At 37.7% G+C, this 26766-nt stretch overlaps 2 protein-coding genes across 2 annotated transcripts in view; one reads left to right on the top strand and one right to left on the bottom strand.

Moving 5' to 3' along the window:
- Positions 1 to 1709: 1709 nt before the first annotated feature.
- On the top strand, positions 1710 to 7339 carry LOC309879495 (retinol dehydrogenase 16-like; the record flags this gene model as incomplete). The annotated part of the gene is given in 9 exon segments (XM_082763228.1): positions 1710 to 1772; positions 2905 to 2980; positions 2983 to 3111; positions 3114 to 3178; positions 3180 to 3222; positions 4872 to 4895; positions 4898 to 5014; positions 5017 to 5125; positions 7204 to 7339. Coding segments are annotated over 9 exon segments (762 nt in total).
- A 3957-nt stretch (positions 7340 to 11296) lies between these two features.
- Positions 11297 to 26766, bottom strand: part of LRP2 (LDL receptor related protein 2) — a gene marked incomplete at its 5' end in the record, with an annotated part of 115999 nt that continues 100529 nt past the window's right edge. The window contains 13 exon segments of the mRNA XM_082762990.1: positions 11297 to 11733; positions 12828 to 12899; positions 14764 to 14871; positions 14966 to 15085; positions 17292 to 17421; positions 19530 to 19650; positions 19808 to 19875; positions 20461 to 20551; positions 21692 to 21811; positions 22525 to 22704; positions 23138 to 23358; positions 24153 to 24281; positions 26261 to 26426. Coding sequence (XP_082619116.1) covers positions 11572 to 11733; positions 12828 to 12899; positions 14764 to 14871; positions 14966 to 15085; positions 17292 to 17421; positions 19530 to 19650; positions 19808 to 19875; positions 20461 to 20551; positions 21692 to 21811; positions 22525 to 22704; positions 23138 to 23358; positions 24153 to 24281; positions 26261 to 26426 — 1688 coding nt within the window. The 3' untranslated portion in view covers positions 11297 to 11571.

Below are 26766 nucleotides of genomic sequence, written 5' to 3'. Positions count from 1 at the left end.
AGGTTTTGCACTGTAAGCACAGTGGTGGATAAAGAAATCCAAGGTGTATCCAGACCCCAAACCTCACCCGGCCTGTGGTTCTCTGGCACAACTGCCCAAGCACACCTGCTGTGAGAGTAAAACCGTAATGTGCCCCTTCAGCAGGGTCTACGTGCTTCAGCTTCCTATACTGCAGGGAAGCAGAGGCATGCTGCATTTTGCAGTCACCTAAGGATCTAAAAAGGGCTCTCAGTGTAGTCATGCTGCTTTTCGTTAAAATCAATTGCTTTTATAATGGCACTTGTGTGTGTGCAAGAAGCCAAGCTCCATCCCAGGAGTTCTCAATTTGCTAGGCAAATATCAGCATTTTAATGGGAAATAGAATTTGCCTTCAGCTATTTACTGGCTACACTAGTAATCAGAATTCAATATTTCTGGAAATATCTCAAAACTTGAAATACCAAGCTGACATTTTCCCTGGAAACACGCTCTTTGCCACTACAGGCAGCTATTTCAAAACTGTTATGCCCCTGACAGAGAAGAGCCTTTTTAGTGTTGCAGAATTGTCATACAAGAACTATTTTCGTGCAACACTGCACATTCACAGAACTAGCCAATTTTCTTGGAGGAAAATTTTAACTGGAACTGCTTCTGATTCTGACCCAGTCTCCTTTCAGCAGATAAGACGTCATCTAGCAGAATAAATACTGGCAAAAGGCTCCAGGAGAGAAAAGCCCTCCACGGTGCTCAGCACCAAGTGTCCACGTGCTGTTGGAGAGGGAGCACTGGATGCCTGGTGGCTTTGGGACTGCAGGCTATGGACAAAGCCCAGGGATCAGGGGGAGGGATGAGCAGCGGAGGCTCAACACACAGCACTGCCCTCTCAGCTCCATGCCTTACAGATCTTCTGTGCGAATTACTGCTTGTGAAATTCAGGCACTGGTGCTAACCAGAGCAGTTCCAGGTGTTCCTCTTAGAGGAGTCAAGTGTGCAGCCTGGCCAGACTTCAGAGAGCCCCTGCTACAAGCTGAACCAACTTCTCTGTAGTGTTTTAACAGTGCTTTGTCAGAGCACACTCTAAGTCCTCTCACAAAATAAATGTCACCGAGTGAAACATTACAACAATGATTCCAAAGTGCACACATTCAGGAGCATTGTGATCCTTGTCAGATTTTACAGGGACGTTCACAGCAAAAAAGCCAAGTATCCAGCTGAGGTACCAGAACTAGAGGGCCAGTTTTTTTAGCCTTGACACAACAGGGAGACAGGCTGCTAAAACAGCTGGTGCAGCCCAGAGACCAATCTAACACCAAAAAACTTTAATGGAGCCTTCCTGCAGACTGCAGTGGAAGGAGAAACAAACTCTTATCTGCATATATTTGCTTAACATTGTCATATCAGAGAGAGTTAACCAGTAGCTCAGAGGTCCATATCCACAGCTACAGAGGCATCCAACTAAGTCAAATAACATTATTAAGTGGCAATGAATATTGTCACTGGTCATGTATCAGCTGTGTCTGAGGTCATTATTTAATGAGTCCAACATTCATTCACTATCAGATTCTGAGACTCTGTCCACACCTACTTGATTAGATGATGGTGGAATTTAAAATCAAAATAAACCCAAATCACTTCACTAACTCAGCAGGATCAAGAACACCAGAAGGACTCTAGCAACCAGACCTAATACAGTGAGTTTCCTTTACCATACATGTTTTAAGGTACGAAGGATGTCACACAAAAATCAGCCAAAGGAATGCTTAACTTCAGACATCTGTGAGTTACAGAAAAATGTAATAAAACACCCCTTCCTGTTAGAGTACTTGCAGGATTTAAAAATAATCATAAATTAATTTGTTTTCATGTATCAGTTCATTCTTTGAATACAATCGCATCTGCACGTGTACACGTATGTAGGTAACTACTGCCTAAGTGACTGCTCAGCATCTGTACAAAAGTTTCTTTTCAGCAGGATGTCTGGAAGACGCTGATCAGCCTTCCCATATATATGGGTTTTAATTAATTTAGTTTAATTCTTGCACAAAGCAAAAGTACAAATAGAAAGACAATAATCAATTGTAGATTCCAATGGCAAGAACTGCATTCTATACTTATTAGAAATCTTTGTAATAAGTAAACAGTATCTTCCTCACCTGAGTCAGGAAACCTTGTGTTCCCTCAGTGCTTTTTTGAGGGCAGCATCTCCATGCACTTCCCCATTTATTTATGCAAACATAGTTCCCATGTAATATATTCTACTTCACTCTGTACCAGCACTTGACAGGTAATGAGGAAGTAGGCAGAAGGCTCAGAGACTGTCCCAATGGCTCTTTTGTCTAAGGAGGAGAGAGCAAATGGGTCACCGTCACACAACACAAATCACAGAACAAATTAGTCTGCAGACCCACTATTACAGTTTTGGCTTTTCTGGTCATCCTTGGGCTCATTCTGCTTCCATATTAGAAAAGCAGACTGGGTGGCATCATACAGACAGTCAAAGAGAATTGTCCTTCTTCACAAAAGAATTCCTCTCTTTCCAGTATTAGCACAAATAATTGCCAGAGTTCACAAAAAAGAGCCACCACCAGACACTCCTCTGAGAACTGACGCAGCCATTCCTTTTAGGCTGATGCATCCTGAGAGGATGGGGCTGACTAGGAAGATCGGCAAGTAAAACTTGCAAACAGTAGAAAACTGTTGAAAAGGAGGTCAGGAGAAGGTTTTGCCAAGGCATGTATTATTCATGGATTACAATTATATTGTGCCAAAGCTCTTAACCCCTGCTCTCCTCTAACTTACAGCGAGCTGGAAGGGCTGCAACCAGAAACAAAGCCCCTTACGGGAACTCGGTCTAAGGAAGCTGGAGGATGAGCCAAGCATGTCTACTTCATTGCATTTCCAGATCACTAACTTATTTGCTAATAGCTCTCACTTTCAGACTCACTGCACACAGCAATTTTGGCTTCCGTACTTTCCCTCGTCATTTACTGGCTCATCAGAGACAGTACAGAGTGAGAAACCTGAGTGGAAAGTATGTCTTCAGAGCAGGCTGTGGCACCAGACTTAGAAGTGCACTGCCTAAATGGCTTGACAAAAGGGAATTTTGCATCATTGCTGCATGTGTCACAGAAAGAGAGGCCAAGAGCTATGGTCCTGCTCCTCACTCTCCCTAATGGGCTTGGCTGATTCCAGCAGCATTCTCCAGGGCTGTGGTATTTGTGATAGAGGAGACTGCTGGCAAGGGTACATGGCAAGGTCAGTTACCAGAAAAATAACACAGTAAAACCAAATCTGGTCTAGCTAAGAGTTCTGGAGCCTCTCTGCTACCCGCAGAGTTTTTCCTCTTTCTGATAAAACACATTCTCTCTTCAGTTCTGTCACTTCCCAGTTCAAAAAAGATTCTCTTCAGCAATGTTTCTGGGCTTACCCACACTTTTGCTAACAGGGTGCCTAAAAATCTATCTATTCAAACTAGATCATCCCCAGGTGTGTTTTTCAGGCTCTTTTTGGTGCAGTTGAAGAATCTTGTCAGGGGGAGGGTGCTAACTTGTACTAGAATGAACTTCCATGGCAATAAAACTAGCTCACCCAATTGAAAACAACTGGCACAGGGCTCTTTAACCACTCCTGTGGCAAACCAAATAGTGTTTTTGCATGGCTGAATAAGTCTGATTTTTGTAATGCACACAACATCAACTGCACTACCTGTGATATCTAAATGCCTGCCATTTCAGTCAGTTCTCTTAGAGTTGTTACACATGGAGCTCTTAATGCTGCTGTCATGCATCTCTGAGCAATTGTCTAGAACAAAGGAAGAGCTTGTCTCTGGATAGCCATGAGTGGAGTTAAAAGGTATGGCCTAAGTTCTGGTTTTGGCACACGATGATATAAGATCTGCATGGTAAATATATTCAACTGTGACAATAAACATGTTTTTTTTTTCTCAGTGCTGACAGCTCAGATCATATTGTTAAGATCAGCCAAAGGGGGTCAAAGCACTGCAACTACCGGCTGTACCATGCAGTTGTATCAAATATTCAATAAGCTGATTAATTAATTAAGTAGCTGAAACAGAAAAACAAACAAACAAACAAATAAAATAAAAAAAAATAATAATAATAATAAAAAAAAAAACAGTATCTTCTACCAATACAACCTTCTCCCCTTATCATGCAAAGTTCCAGACCGTCCTTGAATGCAACAAATAAAGGCAAGATCAAAATAATAATTTGAGCTTACCTCCTCAACATTGCTGGTCCTCCGCAGGTTCCTGCTTCCAGCGACACGTTCCCAGTCAGGGTAAGCGCTGCTAACTTTGTCACCTCCTTCTGACACCTTCTACAGAGACTGAGCTCTGAGCCTTCAGCCTCTCCTTCCAGGCACAGGCTGTCCTCTCAGAGGCGTCACTATTTATCTAAAGCTCCTCAAGTAATTTATAAGGTAGTAAAGCAGCATTATCAATACACAGGGTTAAGCTAATATTTTTAGAAGCATTGACTAATTCTGCATGTTTAGTTTAGACCTTTAGACCCCAACCCAGGAAAATCAGCCTTTCCACTTTTACCTAGACTCTTCAGTTTTCACAAGAAGTGCACATTAGGAGCCCACATACTTCAGTGGATAATAGACCCAGTACAGTGGCCTCTATCTCCAACTGAAAATATTTTCCTTTAATATTTTACCCATATTCTTTTAGAGTCATTGCCTAAATTCATCAGAAATTTTGCCAGGTGTACAGAGTAGATTTAGACTTTTACAATCAGGTCCCAGGCAGCTGTATTCATGTCGCTGAAGTTTTTGCGGAGCGTGTGCTTGGCTCCCAATACTACATATGAAACCCTAAGGTAAGATATCACCACATACAGAAATAAATGATTTTGCAATCCTCGTAGGGCTTGTTGGCTTGGTGAGCAATACTTAAGAACACCTGTGGCACCCACTGACTGGCTGCGAATTGATGACTTCCACTCAGTGCTGGACATTAATCTACTGGGATTGATTGAAACCATGCTCAAGCTTCTACCACTTCTGAAAAAAATGAGGGAACAGTAGTCAATCTAATTGATGCCAAAGGCCTCATGGCATTTGTCGGAGGTGGCTACAGCCTGTCCAAATGGGGCATGGAAGCTTTCTCTGACATCTTACAGTGAGTACTTAAAAATATATGCATGAATCTAATAATGGATTCTGAATGTGCTGAGGAAGAGTGACTGTATGTTTGCCTCTTCCATTTTCTCTCTAGAAATCTTGCCTAAATAGGGAAAGTAAAAGAAAAGGGTGTTGGGCACTTGTTTGGGTGTTCAATCTCCAGTGCTATGAACAGAGCCACCAAGAAACCACTATGGGAAACATTTACCTAACATGGACAAATGGCTAGCATGCAGCTATCGATCACATGAATCCACTGCATACACAAAAGCTGGGCAAGCTGTACTTAGTGTTTATAGGCTGCTTGGTATATGCTAAATTACCAGATATACATACATGAAGCACTAGGACCTTAGACATATTGCATTTCCTGCTTAAGGATTACAAAAGCGTACATTCACGTATCTTTCACTGAAGCCTGTTTGAATCCCTTTTATAAAATAAATTTAGTAGCATACAATCATGGTAATAATTATTAGCAGCCTGGTGTTGTGGTTCTGATACATACTCTTAGATCTCTGAGCTCTTCCAAGCTGCTGAGGTATGGAAAGCCGTTTTCCAAGCTCTTCAGACGCCACAATCAAACCACGGGGACGCCATGGGTCTCCCATCTGGAAAGCCTATCTGCCTTGGAGAAGACATTTGACTTCACAGCAGGGATCTAATTCTCAGACACTGCAGTCTTCAATGTCAATCCTTTTCTGCTGGTCCTACCCTGAAGGCCCTGAGTAGTCCTTTTATGTTCTCAAAGCTCAGTGATGGCTTTCTATACTTCCTCCACTTCTGTGGATGCATTGTCCCTGTCAAATCAGTTCTGAAACTAATCCAAAGATAACCCAGTCACCCTGGCTTCATTTTGCAGCTCTTTTCCTGGGGAGTTCATTCCAAGTCTGATGTAAACATAAACAGTCACTTTGCACTTGGCCTGCTACTGTCTTATCACAACATTACTACATTCTCCACTCTGAAGTCTATTAATTCATGAAATATGCTCATGCAGCAATTAGGGAAAATTAGCTGATGTCTCACCATGCACTGATAAATCCATTTGTGCAGAGCTGGCAATTCAGTTCCCTTTCCCCTACTATTGGTTCAAGAACCTCGGTACCATTACATATAATGCTAGAATTTTTACGGAACAGTGGTGACCAGAAAGCCTTTAATCTTCATATGGTTTCAGTAACAGAGTACTCGTTCCTCCCATTTAACAAAGTTTTATAATCAGTTCATAATTACACATCATTTCTAGCAATCAGATTATCAAATGTACTTCTGAAAATTAAGGTGAGCGGCCTTCACTGAAACGTGCTGTACTGCCTTGGGATGGCTGAGGCATAGCTCAACAGGCCAAGTCTTCACAGGGTCTAAGAAAGCTGTTTGCAAACAATTAGGAATGCTTATATAAAGAAAATATATGCTCTAACATAATATAATATAAACTAAAGACTAATGTACACATGGTCCATTCCTTTGTCATGCTTCAAAACCCAGCTGCCTGGGTCTCTGCAGTTGTCTGACAGGACAGAGAGGCCGTTTTCATTCTGAAGGAGTCACATTGTAACTCATACTACACACAGGGAACCAGATTACCAGAAGCCTACTGACCCTACTGCACTAACACTTAACCATTCAACCATAGCCATTTCACTATAAAGTACAGAAAAAAGTTCAAATCCAACTGAAAATTTTGCTCACCTTTACTTTTTCCCAAGCACTTTAATAATCTGCTTCTACTGGAAGATGAAATACAAGAAATAGACAAAGTTTTAGTTTGATAATACAAGGTTCAGAGGGAAGCGGCTGTTGCATCATTTGCAACAATGCAAAAGAGATCACACAGAAAAGTTGCAAACTACTTAACACTGCTATTTCTCAGAGTTAATTACCTCCTGTGCTTTTACAGTGATAGGTAGTGCATTATGAAGCTAATTTAAACATCTCATAAAATTGCTCTGACATTTGAAGACAAGAACCAAAGTCTCAAATATTAATTTATGTGACAGACTTTCAACTTACATGTTTAATGGTTATGCCATTATTTAGGGATTGGTATTGTGGTTTTTTTTCTTCTTCTAGGATACAGACTCAGCATTTTGGAGTGAAAGTAAGCATTGTTGAGTACAGTTTCTTTTATTCAGGAGTAGTTAATTCAGTAGTTAATTCAGATTATCATGGAGCAAGTCTTACCTCTCAAGACATTGGAACAGGTTGACTCCTGGTATTATAGATACCTATGGAGAAAAACACTTTTCTGAATGTAAGTACAAAAAGGGCTGTATGAAGGCTCAGGGGGGTATCATTAATGTCTATACATACCTGAAGGGAAGGTGCAAAGAGGATGGAGCCTGGCCGTTTTCCATGCTGCCCAGTGACAGGGCAAGATAGGACAAACTGGAACACAGAAGGTCCCATCTGAACATCAGAAAACAGGTTTTCTGTTCGATGACCGAGCACTGGGAGGGGTTGTGCAGAGAGGTTGTGTAGTCTCCTCCTTGCAGACTACAATAGCCACCTGGACAGGGTCCTGGGCAACCTGCTCTAGGTGGCCCAACTCGAGAAGGGTTTTGGACAAGATGACCTCTGGATGTCTCTTCTGACCTCAACCACTTTGTGATTCTGTGAACATTTGCTGGATTTCAGAAACTTCTGCTAGGAATTCACTGTTCTGGAATACATGTATGTGCATGGTAGATGAGGCCTGTTCTATTAGTTTCTCTAGGAGACTGGTGAGATGTGAAGGCCCACTATCTTCCTTAGTTCTGAGGTACTTAGAGGCAGAATGTCCAGGGGCAGGGGGAGTTAATTGGTATGACTGTTCATTAAGCTTATGACTTACTGAGAGCTAAAAATTTCAGCTGCACTTACAGTAGGAAAGATCTGGCTCACAACACGGACCACAGAAGTTTCTATCTACCCGGTTCTTGGGTATTTTGTAGCACTTGCTGGTCTCTGCTCTGCTGTAGCTGTACCTCTCTGAGTACTTAAGCCAGTAGTTTAAAGTAACCTTCATTATCCATCTACAGAAGCTGTTGCCAAACCTATAAATGTAAAGAATCCTCTCACAGAGAACGCTGAATAAATACTTTCAGGTTTATTTTCTTCTTTGCAGACAGAAAAGCTCAAAGATCATCAGTGAAAAGACTGTGCAACTCTGGTATTTCTAAGGTCATAAAATGCATGGAACATGCCCTGATAGCAAAGTACCCCAGGACATGATATGAAGCTGGATGGGATGCAAAGTTCTTTTGGCTGTTTGTCTCCTATGCCCAACGCTGTTTATCTGACATGCTACTCTCTATGATGTTTCCAACTCGAACAGCTACTGGGAGTTCATTTCCTGGAGTTCTAACCAACATTTAACACTGAACTACATCAACTTTATGGAAATAACTTAATCCTTTTAAAACTAGTTGTCCTCCTCTTTACCAGTTACTAAGCTGCTTAAATTCCCTTCAGAGAACGCTTTTTTCCCCTACTTACCAAAAATTCCTGAGTTTGGAGATAGACTTGTAAATTTACTTTTTTGTGCTGAGAAGTGATAGATCTGAAGTATATACATTCATATAATATTCAGCTATAAAGCTGGCTAGTACTACTCACCCGACAAAACATTTGATGTGCTTTTTGTTATTAAAAAAAAAAAAAAAAAAAAAAAGAGAATCTGCTTTTCAAGTAGACTTCATCAACATACAGGTTTCTACTGAATTTGAAATAAAACACTGGTCCACTCATGTATCTTATACTTGTACCTTACAGAACATTATTTACTCAGACAATCATCTATTTTATGGCATTTGGTTACAGTCACATTCAATAGTTGCTGAACTTCACAAGCTTCCGAATTCAAGAAATGAAATCAAATAGTAACAAAGCCCAGCTATTGCAACATATTCCAAAAATTACAATTGCAGAATTTGACCACATCTAATCACCTGACTGTTCAACTGTGCACAGATAAAAACACAAGCTATTTTATCCAAACAGAGCAATACTTATATTTTACTACTTGTACTTTTAATACTTAGTCCTAGTATTAGTATAGTTTATGGGGGAAATATTAAAATAAATATACATTTACATTTCTTTCATCCTCAATGTGCTTTGTAAGTTAAAAGGATAATTATTTCACCAGTTAGATAAAACAGATCATTAGTGTATGCTACAGCCAATTAGTTTGACTGTACAAAGAGTGTGTTCAGAATGGTAAAACAGCAGTTGAAGTTACTGTGCCTCTTGAAGGCTATTTCTACCTGTTAAACTCCTGGCCAGAGACTGACATGGTAGTGTTCCTGGCGATTTGAAAATTGAAGGGGTAAAGGTTTTATTTGCTAAAGATCTGCGTTAGCGATTAATCATTAATGTGCAATTCAATTAAGCTTACAAAAATACCATGTGCAGGTCAGAACACCAAATGTAAGAAAAGCAGTTTCATCACTCTGAGTGTGTGTACTGGGGGGCAGGGCACCTGCATGTGTGTTAGCACGTGCAAGAAAGGGTCAGAATATAAAAACAGCTTAGTACTGTTTAAGTATTTCACTGAGGTTCTATTCTCTAGCAAATGACTTCAAGAATAAATTTATTTTACCTCTTGGCATGACAAATATCTGCAGTTATAGTTCTCTCTGCCTGGCCTGACAGTTGTAGAGAAATATACATTGAAAAAATTAAGTGTTATAATTTATCAGCCCTTTAGTGGCCAATTACAGATGCGCTGAACTCTAAAGATTGGCCCTCTTTCAAACAACAGAATGAGTCCAAAATTCAGGAGTTCAGCCAGGGATTAGCCATAAGGGAAAAATAAATTAAGTGAAGGCTAGAATCTAAAGCTTCTGTTGAAAAACAACCCCAAAAAAATTACATACTCCGATGAATACATTGTGGTACACTACAGAGTAGAAGAAGCCCATTTAAAGTTTAGGAATCGTTTGCCAACAAGTATATTAAAGGATCAAATTTACATACTACCTACCTTTAGAGTTTCCCAAGAATGGTTTTCTTCAACATCTGAGAAGTTAAAATTCTTACAGGGAAAAAGAAAAGCTCTGTCTATAGTCTCCAGACTAACAAAAGTACACAGAGCATTGACAAAAAAATTATGGAATAGGGATATGATAAAATAATACATTTATTAAATGTATTCAGCAGCATAATTTTCCAGTTGTCTTTTCTAATCAAAGTACATTACAAAATAATTAGAAGCATTCTAATTAGAAATAGTATATATTTTGAGAACTTGGACATAAAACAATCAAATAACAGAAGTCTCAATGATTGTAATTTAGGAATCTTTAAATTATATGAGTAGCTAGCCAGGAATGCCAATAACGTGTTCCTGCAGTGGTACTCAAAATTTCCTCAAATAGTTCATGCTGTGGAAACTACCTTGCCTAGTTAATAGAAAAACTGGTAAGACATACAGCATATACTGATAGAAGGTTACGGAAATAAGCAGATAACTACAAAGACTGCATTAGTAGAAATTGTTTCCCTTTCTATTAATGTCCACCTCAGGAAATAAATAGTCAATAAAATTAAACTTTCACATTTAAAAAACTGAATCATTTCTTAAATGAAGCAGTATAGTTTGTATTTTGCCGTTTGGAAATAAGCTGTTATAGAAGTCTAGCTACTTCATTTAATAGTACAAATGACTTCCAGAGACTCCAGCTAAGAACAAAGCTATTCCACTGATGATCAGGAGAGAATCTCATTAACTTACATACTCATGACACTAAAATCTAAATATATCAAATCTTTTTAAGAACACTATTAATGGACTGGTTTTAATGGAACCTAGAGGAAAAGTACGTCTTATGAATTGAGAGGAAATTGTTTTATCCCAGGCAGTTAAAATATTGTAGGAACAACATTTTGCGCAGGTAATTACTCAGCATAATAATGCTGCATTGACTTCTCCATCTTTTGTTTAGATAAACAGAGACACCCATTTCTACATCCAGTAGTACATTAAACAGGCGGTAAACGTGCCCAGAGCACCAGTAGAAGTTTTAAAAGGTGCCATTATATATTCAAAAGGTCCCATAGATCAATAATGCTTCTATATTCACTTTGTATTTTTAGTTTAAACCTTTATATAATGAATTTATCCCTAAAAATGCAACCAATTTCATACAGGTTTCTACTAGGAACATCAACAAACGAGATAATCTTTGAAATTTACAAATGTACAATATATTTATAACATTACTTTCAGACAGCTTCAGTGCAAAGATATACATATAGTACATCATGATAATTGTTCATAAAAATAGCAATTGGCAATTTTGTCAAAAAACAAGGCATAGTTTCAACATACATCTCCAGCCACTGACTAAAAGATGTATATGTTTTTATAAAGCATTTGAATGTGAACCTTACTCTTCTGTTTATAAAAAATATATGTGCAAATGGATGTGTCTCATTTTCCCTAAATCAGTTACCTACTTACACAACAGAGTCCTCTTTAACAAGACTGGCTGTGTCTTTAAATGTATCCTCTGTTGCTGTATAAGCTAATGGCTGGTCTCTCTTCAGAGTAATCTTGGGAGGCAGTGAAGGAGAGGGAGGAGGGACATTTTCTGTGTCCTGTTGCTGTTCCTTTTCCATCTGAAACAATAAACATAAAATCAAAGTTTACATTCTAATGTACAAAATATCCAACCTTAACTTTCAAAAATGTCAACTAACTATTCAAATATTTAGCTGAAGTGTCACAGTATATGTTATTTCTGCAAGTCACCACCTGTAAAAGAAAGTCAAATGCTAATTCCACCTCAGAAGGTACAGCTGAGGAGATACGCTACTCCAAACCTTCTCTGCACACTGCTACTTCTGTTTTAATGGTTAATGTCAGGAGTAACTCGATTTGTCTATATGCACATACCTGAGTGTAGACAACACTAGCAGTACTACTGTTTGTAAATCACTATTTACAAACTTCTAAGTTTTGGGGAAGTAAATCCTCTGGCTTCCTGAACTCTCTCACCTTGTTCGGGCATCACTAGAAACCCAAATTTTCCATAAAATGCAGCTAAGTTTTAGTCTCATGACTGTGCAACTGAGGTTCTTAGGTCACTTAGGCTTTCTGTAAATTTTAAACTGTACGATGAAAAAAGACTGAAATTACTGTATCAAGTTAGTAGAACTTAAAGTCTTCGTACCCAACCATGGGAGAATTCTTCCAACACACATAGCACTAGCTGGCATAACATCTTAAAAGAACTGGCTCCTTTGACTGCATGGATGGAAAAAATTGGGCTGTTATGGAAGCAGGGCTGCAGTATGCAGAGCCACTCAATTTTTGTGCTATGCTGAATCCAGGAATGAGAGGGCACTAGATACTTTATCCCCAGTAGTACAACAGTCTTTCACTTGTGCTGGGACTCTGAGCTTTACTACAATGCACCCGCAAGTGGAAACCAGCATGAGAGATCCTGGAGCAGGAGGTAGCCACTGTGCTTGGGCTGGGAAAGCTGGGAGGTGGGCAATGCAGCTGTGCTGCCAGCTGAGAACCTCATTTTGTACAAGACTTGGTAATTTCTCTCTCAAAACTACTTCAGTACCATCTTGACCTAGGCTGGAATGTCTGTTCTGCTTCACTTAGCAACAGAATCTACCCATATCCTTTATCCTCTAAAAGCAAGAATGAAGTCCTGCAGTACATTAGCTGAAAAATAGCATTATACAATTTTAAGAAATACCTCTGCATATATTGGGTTTTCAAAATTAGTGTTTTGTTTCGTTTTTCTCTTGAAGAAACTCCACTTTGATTCCTGAAACATAAAAATTATTAGAGCTTTATACATTTTTTGTCTCTATTTCTCAGCAAAATGACAGCGCAGTTGACAGATTTCACCTTCCTTGTCTGCTAATTTGGTGATTTCAGCTGGATGTTCTCATACTGACATGTAATTTTAATTAATTGCACTCCTTTAAATATTTCAAGGCCTGCTCAAGTTTCTTTGAGTTCTAACAATCTTTAGCATGATAAAACGTATGTGCAAGAGAAAAGGTGCACTGTCTAGAACCCTTTTTCTGCAGATGTAAGTATGAGTCTTATTTATTTCAACCACTTCAGAGACTCGTCACAAAAAGCAGGAGGCCACAACTAATATTTAAAATATTCATTTATACCACAATAATATAGACAGCTTCTACTTTCTCACTAGTCAACCAGCCTCATTACATTATTCAATAGATGTTTCTAGCAAAAGAAAAATAAATTCATCTTTTATTATCAAATTATATAAATTTTATTTATATAATAAACTTTAAGTCATACTATGCTTTAGTGTTCAAGGTTACCTCTTTAAATACTTTGCTATGTCATTCAAGTGACCTCTCCTTTAGTCTACATTATCCTTTACTATTGATTGTGTTTATCTGTTTGAAAGAACATCGAAACCTCAAATGAAATTAGAGCTTTTTTTTTTTTTTCTTAAACGAGGCATCTTCCCAAAGAATGTACATTTTAAATGTGATAGGAAGTAGGAAGGGAAACAAAATGCATCCAGTGCAATCCAACAGACATCAAAAGATGGACCACACACACATGAGGCCCAAGTTTCTTCTCTGCTGGATAATCAGCTATGGTTACTTTACCTGTAGCAGTATTCACAACACTAGACCAAAAGTGACTAACTTAATTCAGGAGAGCCTATCATTCCAGAAAAATAGATCAAAGGGGAGAAAAACTGACTTGAAAGCAACATAAGAGAAATTACTGAAGGACATGAAACTGCAATAGCAGGTTGAAGGAGATGTCATTTCAAAACTCATCACAGATACTTTTAAGTGCACAAGGTGTGAAGATAGTCCTGCAAACAAGCCACCATCAGCACAGATTGATTCTAAGACATAAATATGTATCTTCCTTTAATCATGAATAATCTAGATGAGGTAATACTTTAATCGTGACTGTTAAAATGTCCTATAAGAATACAAAAAAATGCTCTAAATATCCTTACTATTAATTTAAAATATAGATAAAGTTACAAATAAATGTGAAAAGACACTGACAGTACATTGCGACCAAATGTCTTATTTCAATTTTCAGTACCAAAAAGAACTGCATTTTCACTGTTTTAAGCAAATACGCACTTTTTATTGTCTTTTAATTTTCACATTTTATAGGAAAAATATACTCTGCTGCTTCTATTAAGGTGTAATTCATCAGGGTTTTACAAATTCTTGTTGAAAACACAAAGTAAAATCTCAGTTATAATCATTTCTGCTCTGGAACAATGCCAATTTACAGCTCTTACAATACAAGTTTCAAACTAGTATCTGCCCTCAAAATGGAGCACAACACATGGTGAAAGGAAATCCTCTGTTCAAATCTATCATCTTCAAAATATCTTGGTGTGCCAAGCAGAAAGGGAGTCTTAATCTCAACAGATTCTTAACTGCATGCCATGGGCCCTTCTGTGCTTGCATTCCTTTCCTTTCAGTTCCTGACCAGTTCATGAAATCTCGTAAATATAGCCTGGTTAGTTGGACTTGATGCAGATTTTGTACCAGCTCCATAGGATTATTTAAACAGAATAGAAACTACAATGCAGTTTCCCTAACAATTCAGTTCCTCTGATTTGGAGCACAAAACAGACAAGGCTGCCCTAGACCATGCATATATACTACCTGAGGTGCATCCGTACTCTGAGGAGGTTCCTTTGGACTAGCAGATATTACAGAGGCATACACAGGATTTTCAAAATTTTCATTTTCCTTACTACCAACTGCTGTTACCTGTAGGAGGAGAAGAAAAATCAACTTTCCTCAAACAAGAAAAGGAGGTCAAAAAGAAAATAAAGGGTGAAAGGCAAGCTGAAGTTTGTCTTACATGTGTTGGTTGAACAACTGTAACTGCACTGGTCCCACTGGCTCCACTATCTCTGGTTGTATACATGGGATTTTCAAATGTGATTGGCTGTTTCCCTGACTCTACTGCAAAGTTTTCATTCTAGGAAGATAAAACAAACAAACAACAAAAAACAGTAACTACAGCACAATAAACACGTCTGTATTCCTACAAAAAACTAACTAGTCCAATTCCCCATTTCTGGGAAAAACCCATGTTTACTTTCACAAAGGGTTAGACAAAATCTAGCATACATGTATATTAAAAGCAAAATGTTAGGTTATTATCCACTGTTTTACTCTCTGGCTTAGCAGCATGGACCATTGAATGATCCAGTACTACTCTGTTTCCTACCTGGACAGAAAAAAACAAACAAACAAACAAACAAAGTTGAATAGCTGACTCAAAGTATTTTATGATGAGGAAAGATGACTCCCAAAAATCACACCTTCAACACAGAGAAAATATCAAACAAAGCATAATTCCAAAATAATCATTTAATTTTAGAGGCTTCAAACTGACACACAAATTAACAAGCATTATCTGAAGTATATGAGAATTGGATTAATTCATTTTGTCCCAGCAGAGAGATTGCTATATTTTTTGAGACAAAGGAGAAATGCATCCCCTGAGTTAGAACACAAGAGTTATGTCAGAAATAAAATGTTTTACTTTTTTTTTTTAATCAAATCTCTTATAAATTAATATTTTGCCATGTATAAACATTGTGTGGATAGCAAGTACTTCACACATACAGTGTCAAACATAGAGCTCAGCTACAGTGCTCGCAGCAGGTGGGCAAATGTGCTGACATGAGTATTTTGTAAGAAAACAGTTAGTGCCACATAGGCGTAGCCACCCAGGGCTAGCCAGCCAAGCATTATCAGGTAGAATGGTAATGCAAACAAGTACAAAATCCTACCCAGGCTCCCTTATCCTACCCCTTGTCACAGACCAATCACAGGAATAGTGGGGACTAATGCAGGAATAGTACATCAGCAAGTTCTTTAAACCTGCCTCACTTCTACAAACGACTGCCTCACTTGTACTACCTAACCATACCTCTTTACCATGCAGTTACCCTCCTGTTTGTTCCCTCAAATTAGCCTACCTTGGCTAAGAACAGCAACACTGAAAAATATCCCCCCAACATCCACTTATGCATATGTAATATTAGAATTTTAGGAGGAACATCCCACAGTTCTTTGCTGCTATAAACCAAACCCTGTGAATTCTTTCCCAGAGATGTACACAACGTTTTGGTTTTAATCTGAATGTATAGGGTGAAATAACGACATTTAAGTAGAAATGACTGGCATACAAATCTGAATGTTAATAGGAATGTAAAAAAATGCATCAGTTGGACTTCAGGATATGTTAATATTAGGCCAGAAAAATGGAAAGTTCCATAAAGTTCCTCCATGCATGAAAAAGACCTCAGGTAGTAATTCAAGCCAAATGTTCATGTGGTTGTTTCATTACAACAGCTGCTTAGTTTTAACAATTAATGTGCTTCTTTATTTAGAGAAAGGTCATGTGCACGTATTATGAGCTTGTCTTTGCTCATTTTATTTCATGATAATTTACTGTCAGTTAAGTTTGATATTTATCTTTAAAAGTTGAGGGATTTTCCAGTGAATATTTTGCAAGCAAGCACTTTTTATTCAAACATACTTGAGATTTGATTTGTAGAAGTAAAAATCTTTTAAGCATTGTACTTACTGTGGCAAAATGGGGAATAGTTTTTCCCACAGAAAAACTATACAGCATAGGAAACACAAAGACATGCTATTTCTCAGATGTGTATAACAAAACATGGATGAAATAGAGTTCCACTTGATGATGTCCCCCAAATTATTAAACCTGATTTGCTTAAACTTGCTAAAATAAGAAACTGCCCAAGTTGGTAATTTACTGTTTACTGCACATTTCAATCTGTTCTGCAAAACACAAAGATCCTCAAGAAATTCCTTGTTGCACTATTTTTAATTGCCTAATTGATTCCCTGTATATTCACACAATATGCTGAAATAGTAAAGCAAGCAATACATTTAATTTATACCATATACATCTTGAGAAAAGGTAGTCACATTATCTTTTTAAGAACAGTCTGCATTTGTCCCTGCTTTCAATGTACAAAACCTATTTCAGGAAATTATCTATTAATGTTCACTTCTTTTTCTAGAACACATTTATCATCTCACTATGTTTTTTACATAAAAGATTTGCCTCTATCAGCAGAAAATGACATTAGAAGAACATTACTGGAAAAAAAAAAAAAAAAAGTTATTTCCAAATTAAACCTTACCATCTGCATTGCTCTGTCTATAGCAGATTCTCCTCCAAAACCAGAGACTCCTATGTCCATGCTCACATCTGCTCCAGATCGGAAAGTTACCCCATTGCCATTTTCAGTAGATTTTACAAGACTACTTAAACTGTAAAAATAAAAAATTTAAAAAAAAAAAAAAAAAGAACATATTATACGGAAAGGAAGCTTGTAAAGACAGTTTCTTATAGTTGTCTTTCTAAACCATAGATGTCACTTGAAATTATTGCTGGCTATAAGCAAGCTAACAAGGGCACCAGCGGTTATATTCCAGCATTAGTTCAGCAGTTTCTTCTCACCTATTTTCCCATTCAGAACGATCACAAATATCTTTTTATGTGCCCATGCAGACATCAAATAGGCTCAAGAAATTACAGTTCCCCAAAATTTAACTACATTTTGACTACTCTTACTTCAATGTTATTTACAGGCAAATGTATGAATTCACTCAGAAGTTCAAATTCACTGAAACTGATAAAAAATGAAGCTGCAATGGCTTGTACAAATGCGTGGATATAATTCCAACAACACGTATACTAAAGATGCTTATGCATGCAAATCACGAAGATACCTAAATGACACTGTTTTCATATACGCAAATGTTCAATCTGCATAGAGATTTACAGTGACCACAAGTACACATTAGGTTTGCATGAGAAATGCAAACATGAGAACAGGAACACTGTCAGTTTCAAAATAATAGGAGCAGCCAAAGGTAGTGGTGCATACCTAAACAGCAGAGCTTCTACCAGAACTCTGAGCATGGAACTTCCCAAAACCATGCAGCCAACAAACTGCAGAGTTAACCTTTGAATTCCGTTTGCCCAATTTGCCATAAATTGAAGGAAGACAGCACTATTGAAATACTGTTTCCATTTGTGTGTCCTCACTGGAGGTGGCTTGTGCTAAAACTCTTGTCTACAGCTGGTGCTGTGTGTGTACACTTTACCAGATGGTCCCCCTAGGCACCAGCTGATTCAATTTTTAAAAACTTCAGTCTAGGATTCTCATATATAGAGAAGTCCCATGTTAAGGATAACAGCTAAGCCTGAGATAACTCTGCAGTAAATGGATGAGTTAACAGATTGAAGAGGGACTTAACAAGGGCAGCACTACAGCATATTTATGGGAGAAACAAAAATTGTGAATCAAGCCTCACAGACAAAAAAACTGAACTCTCTATTTCACATAGCCTCCCTTATATGACAAGTACAGTTGAACAGTAAATTTTGAGCCAGTGCATTACAATTTCTACTTGTTCACTGTCTGATGATGCAGAAAATTTCCTTTTTGCAAAGTAGAAAGCAGGGAATTTCAGTGAGAAGCTTAAAAATCTCCTATGAACTCTTTGTTCTGTAGGGTTGATTTGCATGAAAATTTTGCCCCAATTTTACCACATCAATTCATAAATTTAATTTATTCAGCGTAGTCATTGAGTGAGGAAGCAGTTATAACTACAGCCATATGACTGATTACAATAATTTAATCACATTGATTTAAGAGTTACTGCTGTGAAATCAGTGCAAAGACTTTGAAGATGTAGCTTTATGGCTTTAAAAACACATAACTGGCTTGAAGATAAATAAAACTTTGGATGCATCACATTGTGACATCTTTTTCCAAACAAATTATTTGAAACCGTTACAAGTCATATTACTTCATCTTCCTTTGATTTAAAACATCAAATATTTTTAAATTATATTTCACAAAGCTGGTTTTCACTGTATACGATGACTATTAGGAGTGCGGGCACCTACAAAAAGCCCACATTTCTCAGACACAGAAACAAAGGTTTGCTACAATTGCTCCATGTATTTTTAAACAGATTAATACAGCACTGCAGAAGAGCTCAGCCCCCAATGTTAAAAAGATCTCTTTGCCAGACCTGTCTTTCTTACACAATTTTGAAACAAGTTAAAACATATGTAACTATAGTCTTTTGTATCCTTCTGAACTGAAGGTCCAGTTCCAGATGAGGTAAACAATTTTCTCTAGTTCTGATTATTTTAAAACTAATTTGGAACGTGGAAGAGTTTGACAACAGTCGCTATGTTACTGCTTGGAATCAAAAATCCAATCAAATTGCTGCAACACTGCACCTCCATTTTCTGACAGAATTGCCACAAGACAAACAATGTGAATTTTTTCTAGAAATATTTAGGCACAAACATATTTTCAGTGTTCAGCCATTCCAGCTATGTAGCCTTTGAAACATACCTTGGTAGTTTGGGAAGCGCTGGTAAAACAGAGCCTGTTCGTCTGTAGTTAAAAAAGCCTCCAACCGCTAACACTCCAATTATAATGATTAGTATGACTGTCAACAGCACTGCTACTGCTGCTATCAAAGACAGAAGAATAAGCAACATTCAAGCAAACATAGTTGACTGTAAAAAGTATCCCAGAGAATTAAAAGCTTGGCCTTCCAAAGGCATCATAGTGAGTTATTACACATCCTTAACTCAAAATATCAAGGGTAATATATACTTGAAGCTTACTTGTTCCAGGAGGCACTCCCTTTGACAATCCTATTTCACAATAATTCCCAGTGTAGCCATAAGAACACCTGTGAATACAAGTAGAACAGCTGAATGACTGACTTTTAAGTCTAGGATCTTAGTGTTATTATTATATTCTGTAATATTTATCCACATGCCATAAATTTTAACTCTGTGCTTAGTAATGATATGTTTCACTGACTGTAAAGATAATGTCTATTATCTGTTTAGAATTAAAAATGGAAATAAGTGCCCAGTCAGAAAAAGCTAGTCACTGAAGGCAAAAGATTTTATTTCAGTGGTGCATTGATGGCACCTAGTGGCTGTTCCAAGACACATTTACTGAGTATTACTCTTCATACAGGTTTGCCCTGTTGTTTTTTTTTTTTCCCAAACAGATGCATTGATTATTTATTTTATTTATTTATTTATTTATTTGCATTTTTTGCATTACATTTTCCCAACAGATGCATCACTTATTTGCTGATATTTTTATGCTTGTATGTGTTTTTCTGTTGTTATTACCAACATACTGTTGCCTAAGTACAGCATCTTCTGAAGCATTTCCAACACATTTCAAAGCCTTGAATTGTTCTGTGTGACTAAATCAGTACAATCTGATGCAGAACTACCCTAACAACATACTGACTTACTTGCATTTCGGAAGACCACTTTCATCTATATAGCATGTTCCTCCGTACATGCACCTGCATGCTGGTGGCATTGTGGGAGGGGATTCAATAGCTGCAAAAATTGAAAGCCACGCATAGGTTATCAGGACATCTTCAGCCAAATAAATTATATTACAGAAAATTTTATTTATTTCCACAGACCTTATGTATACAAACTTACAGACTACCTTCATTATTAACTTTGCTTTTTTATGCACATACTTATTTTTATTTTTCTGCCAAATCAACTTATTTTAATTGAAGTAAAACCCCTTCTCAGAAAATAATGGTTTATTCAGTAAAAATAGGCAGAAGTAACTCAGAAGTTGCACGTGCCATCGCTCTATTTTGCTTGTGCAATGGAGCCCACCACCCCCCTTAAAAACTGTCTATTCAGAAAGCAGCAACATTTCACCTCCTTCACCCAAACTCTTTGATCCAAGCAGCTGGAAGAGTTATACAGAGAGGACTAAGAAGTGGTGATGCATTTATTTATGCAGAAAAACGGTGGATGGAAGTGAGTTCACAGCAATAAACAGCAAATAGGAAATTCCATCAACAGTGTTAATGATCCTTATTTAAAAGTGTATTGTACACTTCCATTACTATTACATCACTTTACTAGCTCCTCCCTCTGCAGCTCACACCTTATGGCAATAGGAGACAGCATCATCATTTATTAAGAAAATGCAAGTCAGAGGTAAGGAGGTTAAGTCTGTGTTAAAAATAAAAAAAAAATAAAAAAAATAAAAAAAAGAAATTTTATCTTTTAATACAAAAAGAATTCAGAGAAGATTAGCCATATAAAAGATGTCTGACATAATGCTGTAAAATTTAATTTATTAGATAAATGTTGCAAGGACATATTGTATACCATCCACATCATTGTAATCTGGGAGTGCTAAAGAAATAGAAATCTTGCAGTGGTGTACTTTTTTCTCAGGAAAGGCTGAGCAATTCTATATACTTTGTGCTCATGGAAACTCTGTGAGGGCTCTGATGCAATGCAACAACCAAGCACTAACTTCTAGTGCTTAAAAGGTTGTCCAGTACGTGATAATTATATAATGAGAATAAAAGCCAGATGACCTGACTTAAATACACCTGCTGTATCAGCCAGATCATCCCTCCATATGTCTGATTCAGTAAAGTACTTGCATTCTGAAAGCAAAACTTCCTCTGTTTTCATTTCCAGTTTCACAAATTATTTTACCTGCATCACACTCTGTGCTGCTTCCTTCTACAAACCGAGTTCCTTGAGGACAAGCACAGGTGTATCCCATTGGTCTTAGCAAACAGAGATGGCTGCAGACATCTTTACAAGGATTAGGCACTGGGAGGGGAGAAAAAAAAAAAAAAAGTGTGATAAAAGCAGCTGAAGAAGTAATTCAGAATATTCCTGAGATATGGCAGGGGATTCCATATCAAACACCAAAATTCCAAAGTCTAGATCAATTTTTTAAAACAAGTGATGCCCAAACACCACATTTCCATCAAAGCCTTTATCTGCCTTTTCCTACATTCTTCCTAAGTGAGAGACCATGGCTGTTGAAAGCCAGAAAAGCACCAGAAAGCAAAGAAACAGAACATCTCTAAGGAATGTGGAGCTTTCTGATTCTGAAAGCTAAAACATCTTTGAAGAGGGGGTGTATGCTGGATTATCCTCTGGACATCCCTCTTGTCATTACTGGAGGCATGTCATAGTTGAAATGTCCCCCTCATAAATAAAAACACTTTGCATATACCAGGATAAACTCATATTGTGACTGCCATCTCTATGACAGTTCCAAGATAGAGGGTAAGAAGGGAAAGAACTTGACTATGACCCGTTACTAAAAGACTCTGAAGAGCAGTGTGATATTCTATTGCTGATTTCATTTCGGGTATGTAGAAAACACCTGCCAGACACCCCCTCCCTTTTATTTCTTCTTAAATTTTCAGAAATACATATTATCACATTATTAGAATACTAAGCTCTTTGAAAACATTGGTACCAACTTCAATCTCTTAGCAATAAATGGCTCATCCAGGATGCTGATCACCTACCTGACTGATTGTATCTATGCTGGTGATAGATGCGCACTTGAGTAAGCCACGGATTTACCGTCAACACTTTCACTTTTTCTCCACTTCCAAATTTATCTTTCTTCCAGACTTCTCCTCGTTCTTTAGCTATCCAATATAAATGGCCTTCAAAGACATCAAGGCTGTATGGACTTCCTACTTCTCAAAGGAACCAAACAATGGACTGTCAGCAAGCACATCTCTAGCAGGAGCAATACAACTGCTGTTCTTCTTCAGCTAAATATATCAGCTAATCTTTCATTTTATGACGTTTATAGCTGTAGATATGTATTATCACATGGCTGACCACTTAATGCTGCTGTACCTGCAGACAACTTAATAATATACATAAGAAAGCATGAATCCAATTTTCCACAAGGTTCCTAGATTAGTCATGTAAGGTACTCTCAGGGAATCTAATACCCAGGCATCATGAGCTCTGAACCTGGTGTGTTCTTTATCCCTGTATAAAGGAGGAGCAAACACTACCAAGACTTTGAAAAGCTCTTGAAAATCTAATTTCGCACATGAAAACCAAGTGCTTGTTAGCACATACTTTGGTTACTACTACATGGATTCCACAGTAAATTCTTACCTCCATGTAATACTACGGTTCTGTCTGTCCCATCAGGTCTCATGGATTCAATAATATTTTCTTTAGAATCACTCCAATAGATCCTATCGTTGTTCAAATAATCAATAGAAAGACCTGTTGGCCAGCCAAGGTCTTCAGAGATCAAAGTTTGTCTTTGCTGTCCGTCCATCCAGGCACGTTCTATTTTTGGCTGTCTTCCCCAGTCAGTCCAATACATGAACCTGAAAGGACGCAACCACAATTTAGCGTAATTCAGAATTTGGTTGCCACAATCATCCACTGAAGATTCATGGAACAGGTTAGTTGTGGAACATAACATTGCTCAGCAGTTGATGTTTTGCAGGTGAGATTAGCAAAGTCATGCTGAGTTAACTGAATAAGCATGTTTCAAAGACAGAAGATAAATACCAAAGAAGAATGTTTGCAACTTGTGACCTTATGTGGAAAGAGAGTGGTTTCAATGGCAATTTCTCATTCTCAGTGGAAGAAAAACAACTGACTACTCTGGGCATTCATGAGTCACGAAAAAGCTGCAGAGCCCAAGTGACTTCAAGAAACCGTGCTGCTTCACTGCAGCCATGAGATGCACATACAACAACATCCTGTGATCCATCATTTAATACAAGATGGAGCAAGCACAGCTGTTGAATGTACCAGCACATTTACACTGTTTTCCACTGAAAGTGGGTATTTCTGTACTACTTGGAGCCAGTAAAGAGAGGTTGCCATCAATTTCCCTATTTCAGTTGTAACAGAGAAATTTGGTGGGCACACAGTCTTACAGAAAGGAGATTTTTATTTGGCCTACTTAGTGTCATCACCAATGCAAGCGCCTATACAAAATATAAACCTAAAATATGTTCTCATGTATACAATTTTCCTGACATGAGTAAGAGGAAAACCCTGAATTTGATCAGGAAAGCACTCCCATACTCTCTCCTGTAAAGTTTACCATTGTGGGGTTTTGGTACTGAATGGCATTGAAAATAATTCTGAGAAGTCCTGTAGTACTTACCCACTTTTTGGATTGACGGCAATAGCTGCTGGTTGATCCAGTAGAGAAAAGATAAGCCATTTTCTGTACCGTCCATCTAATTTTGCCACCTCTATACGATTAGTCCCTGAATCAGTCCAGTAAAGATGTCTGAATTAAACAAAACAGAACATTCCAAAAGTAAATAGCTTATACATGGGAGAGGAATAAAAAAATCTTCAAAAAAAAGCTACATCAAAACCAAACAAAATTAATAAAATGAAACAGAATTGATTACATCTGAACTTTTTCAGTCTGGAACATCCAATTCCTAGATATAGGAGTTTAGGAGATATGATCCACAGGCTCTCTAGTTTTCTCCTCTGTGGAAGTTTCTGTAGCTGCCTCTGTTCCCTGTCAAATAACCATCACTGAAGCGATGCTGAGAACTTTCATTGTTACTTTTAAGCACCAGAGAAGGCTAATAAGCATCTTTACAGATTCAGTTTTCCAGGTAACAATCAAGTTCATTACAAATAAAAACTTATCTACCATGCAGTTTATGGGGCAACTTTGAAGCTATCCAATTTATACGTCCACAGCTTCTTTCTAGATTTTTGTCTTCTCACAGAGTTGTTAATGAATAGTTACCATGTAAGATGAAAATGCTTTTAGTCCTTACAGATAGGGCACTTGGTCCATTCTTCTTTGGACTTAGCTTATCTTTATCATCTTGCCTATATTTTTTTCAACTTACATAATACACGTAACTCACTCAGTAATATCTACTCACTAATCACACACTGCCTTCTGATGGAATAAGTTATCCCCTAGGTGTCTTGGGAATGTGAGATAATACTACAGTTTCTGTTTTGCAGATAGGCAGAAGAACTAAGTGCCTCAAAACACCTGTATCAGTTTTTATATCATGTGCAGACACTTAAAATTGATTTTAAAAAATAAATAAAACTATCAAAATTGCCCTGGAATCAGTATACCATTGTTTGCAGTACTGAAGATGCTAGCCTCACCATGGTGCTGGTGATATATGTCCTCAATTCTTTATGTTACAGATTTCAAATACATTTGATAGAATTTATTTATATTTGTGAATTGAAATTCAGACACTCCCTCCCACCCCCAGAGACATTCAGTTTTCAGATGTCCTGCAGTTCACAAAGCTAACAGCAAAATAACTTGAAGCTGGAGGTTAGCCCAGGCTTTATTACACAGTTCTTAAATAAATAAATAAATAATGCTAGAAGACGTTACTTTCCACTTGTCATGAGTGGCAGAATTTTTCAGGCTAGCGAATAGCTTCAGCCTGCCAGACTGGCTTTATTCTGCTCTAGAAATCAGCATGACATACTTTATGAGCAACTCTCTAACTATTTTGTAGAACTCATCACCTAACATAGCATACATCACCTAACACAAGGAATCTCAGTGACAGAAACTGTGTATCAGGCCCTGAACTGGAAACAGAAGTCTTTTTCCAATCTTTGCCTACTCATATACTTGAAGCATTACAAAAAAAATCTTTTTTGCCATCATCACAATTCAGCATTAAGTGCCACCTAGCTACAATCCAGATCTTAGGCATCTTCCAGTCATACTCTAAGGATATAAAATATAAACATTACTAATTATAGTTGATAACTATGTAATACAGGGGAAGCAGATGCCTAAGCTCCTTCTTTTAGCTTTCAGTTTTCCAGAAGAGTCATGCTTTACAATGATCTGCACGCCATTCTTCCTCACCCTATTGACAACATCATCAGGAACATCCAGAATTTGTGAACCACATTCAGAAGACTGACTCTAGAATCCTTCTGACATGAAGGCCAGCATATTATCACCTAACTGACATACAACTGATCTGCCAGCTGTGGAGTAATGTATATTTCCTCAGAGAATAGATGGTGCGGTCAGCAACATGCCCTTGGCCTATTAACTGCTGTCTGGGCAAACAGAACTTACTACAGGCTTTTGAACTACCAATTTTTATTCATTTATTTATTCAGGTATTTTGAGACCAAATATGTTGAGACAGAGAGAATCCATAAGGAAAAAAATGGATTTTGCACTGCCTGATCAAACCCTTGACATATTCAGTCTACAACATTTTTCTAGCTTCTCAGTGCACTTACCTCCCAACCCAGTCAACAGCCAACCCATCAGGATTAACTATGTATCTGAGATTCAAATCAACTTCCTTTGTAGGATTGTTTCTACTGCTGTCAAATGTGGGCAGATAGGCACGTTTGATGGCTCCAAACTGAGAACCCTGCCCCAGAATGCTGAAGTACACAATACCTTAAAAAATAAATCAAGGATCATTTTTAATGTTTAGTCATTCCTCATATTTTGAAAATCCTAATCTTTCTGAGCCTTTTATGTCAAGAGACTAGTTCAATTTTTAAATTCATAAAAAACAGAATATTCTGCATTAATTACATTGTGTTACTGCACATATTTTAAAGCCATTTATCATAGTTAAGAAGCACATCTAAAAACATCTTGGCCTAGATCATCAAGAAATGTGTTACATTTTTCAAGAGAAGATGATTTTAGCTTTGAACCCTTTGCACAGGATTTTGAGTTTAGATCAGTTCTTTCAAGACTTGAATCAAGGTTTGGGGATTGGCAAAAACAG

This window comes from Aythya marila (assembly GCF_965140915.1).
Source record: "Aythya marila genome assembly, chromosome: 6".
In the NCBI taxonomy this organism is placed as follows: Eukaryota; Metazoa; Chordata; class Aves; order Anseriformes; family Anatidae; genus Aythya; species Aythya marila.
The sequence above is the reverse complement of the archived record's forward strand: the minus strand, read 5'-3'. Positions and strand labels throughout refer to the sequence as shown.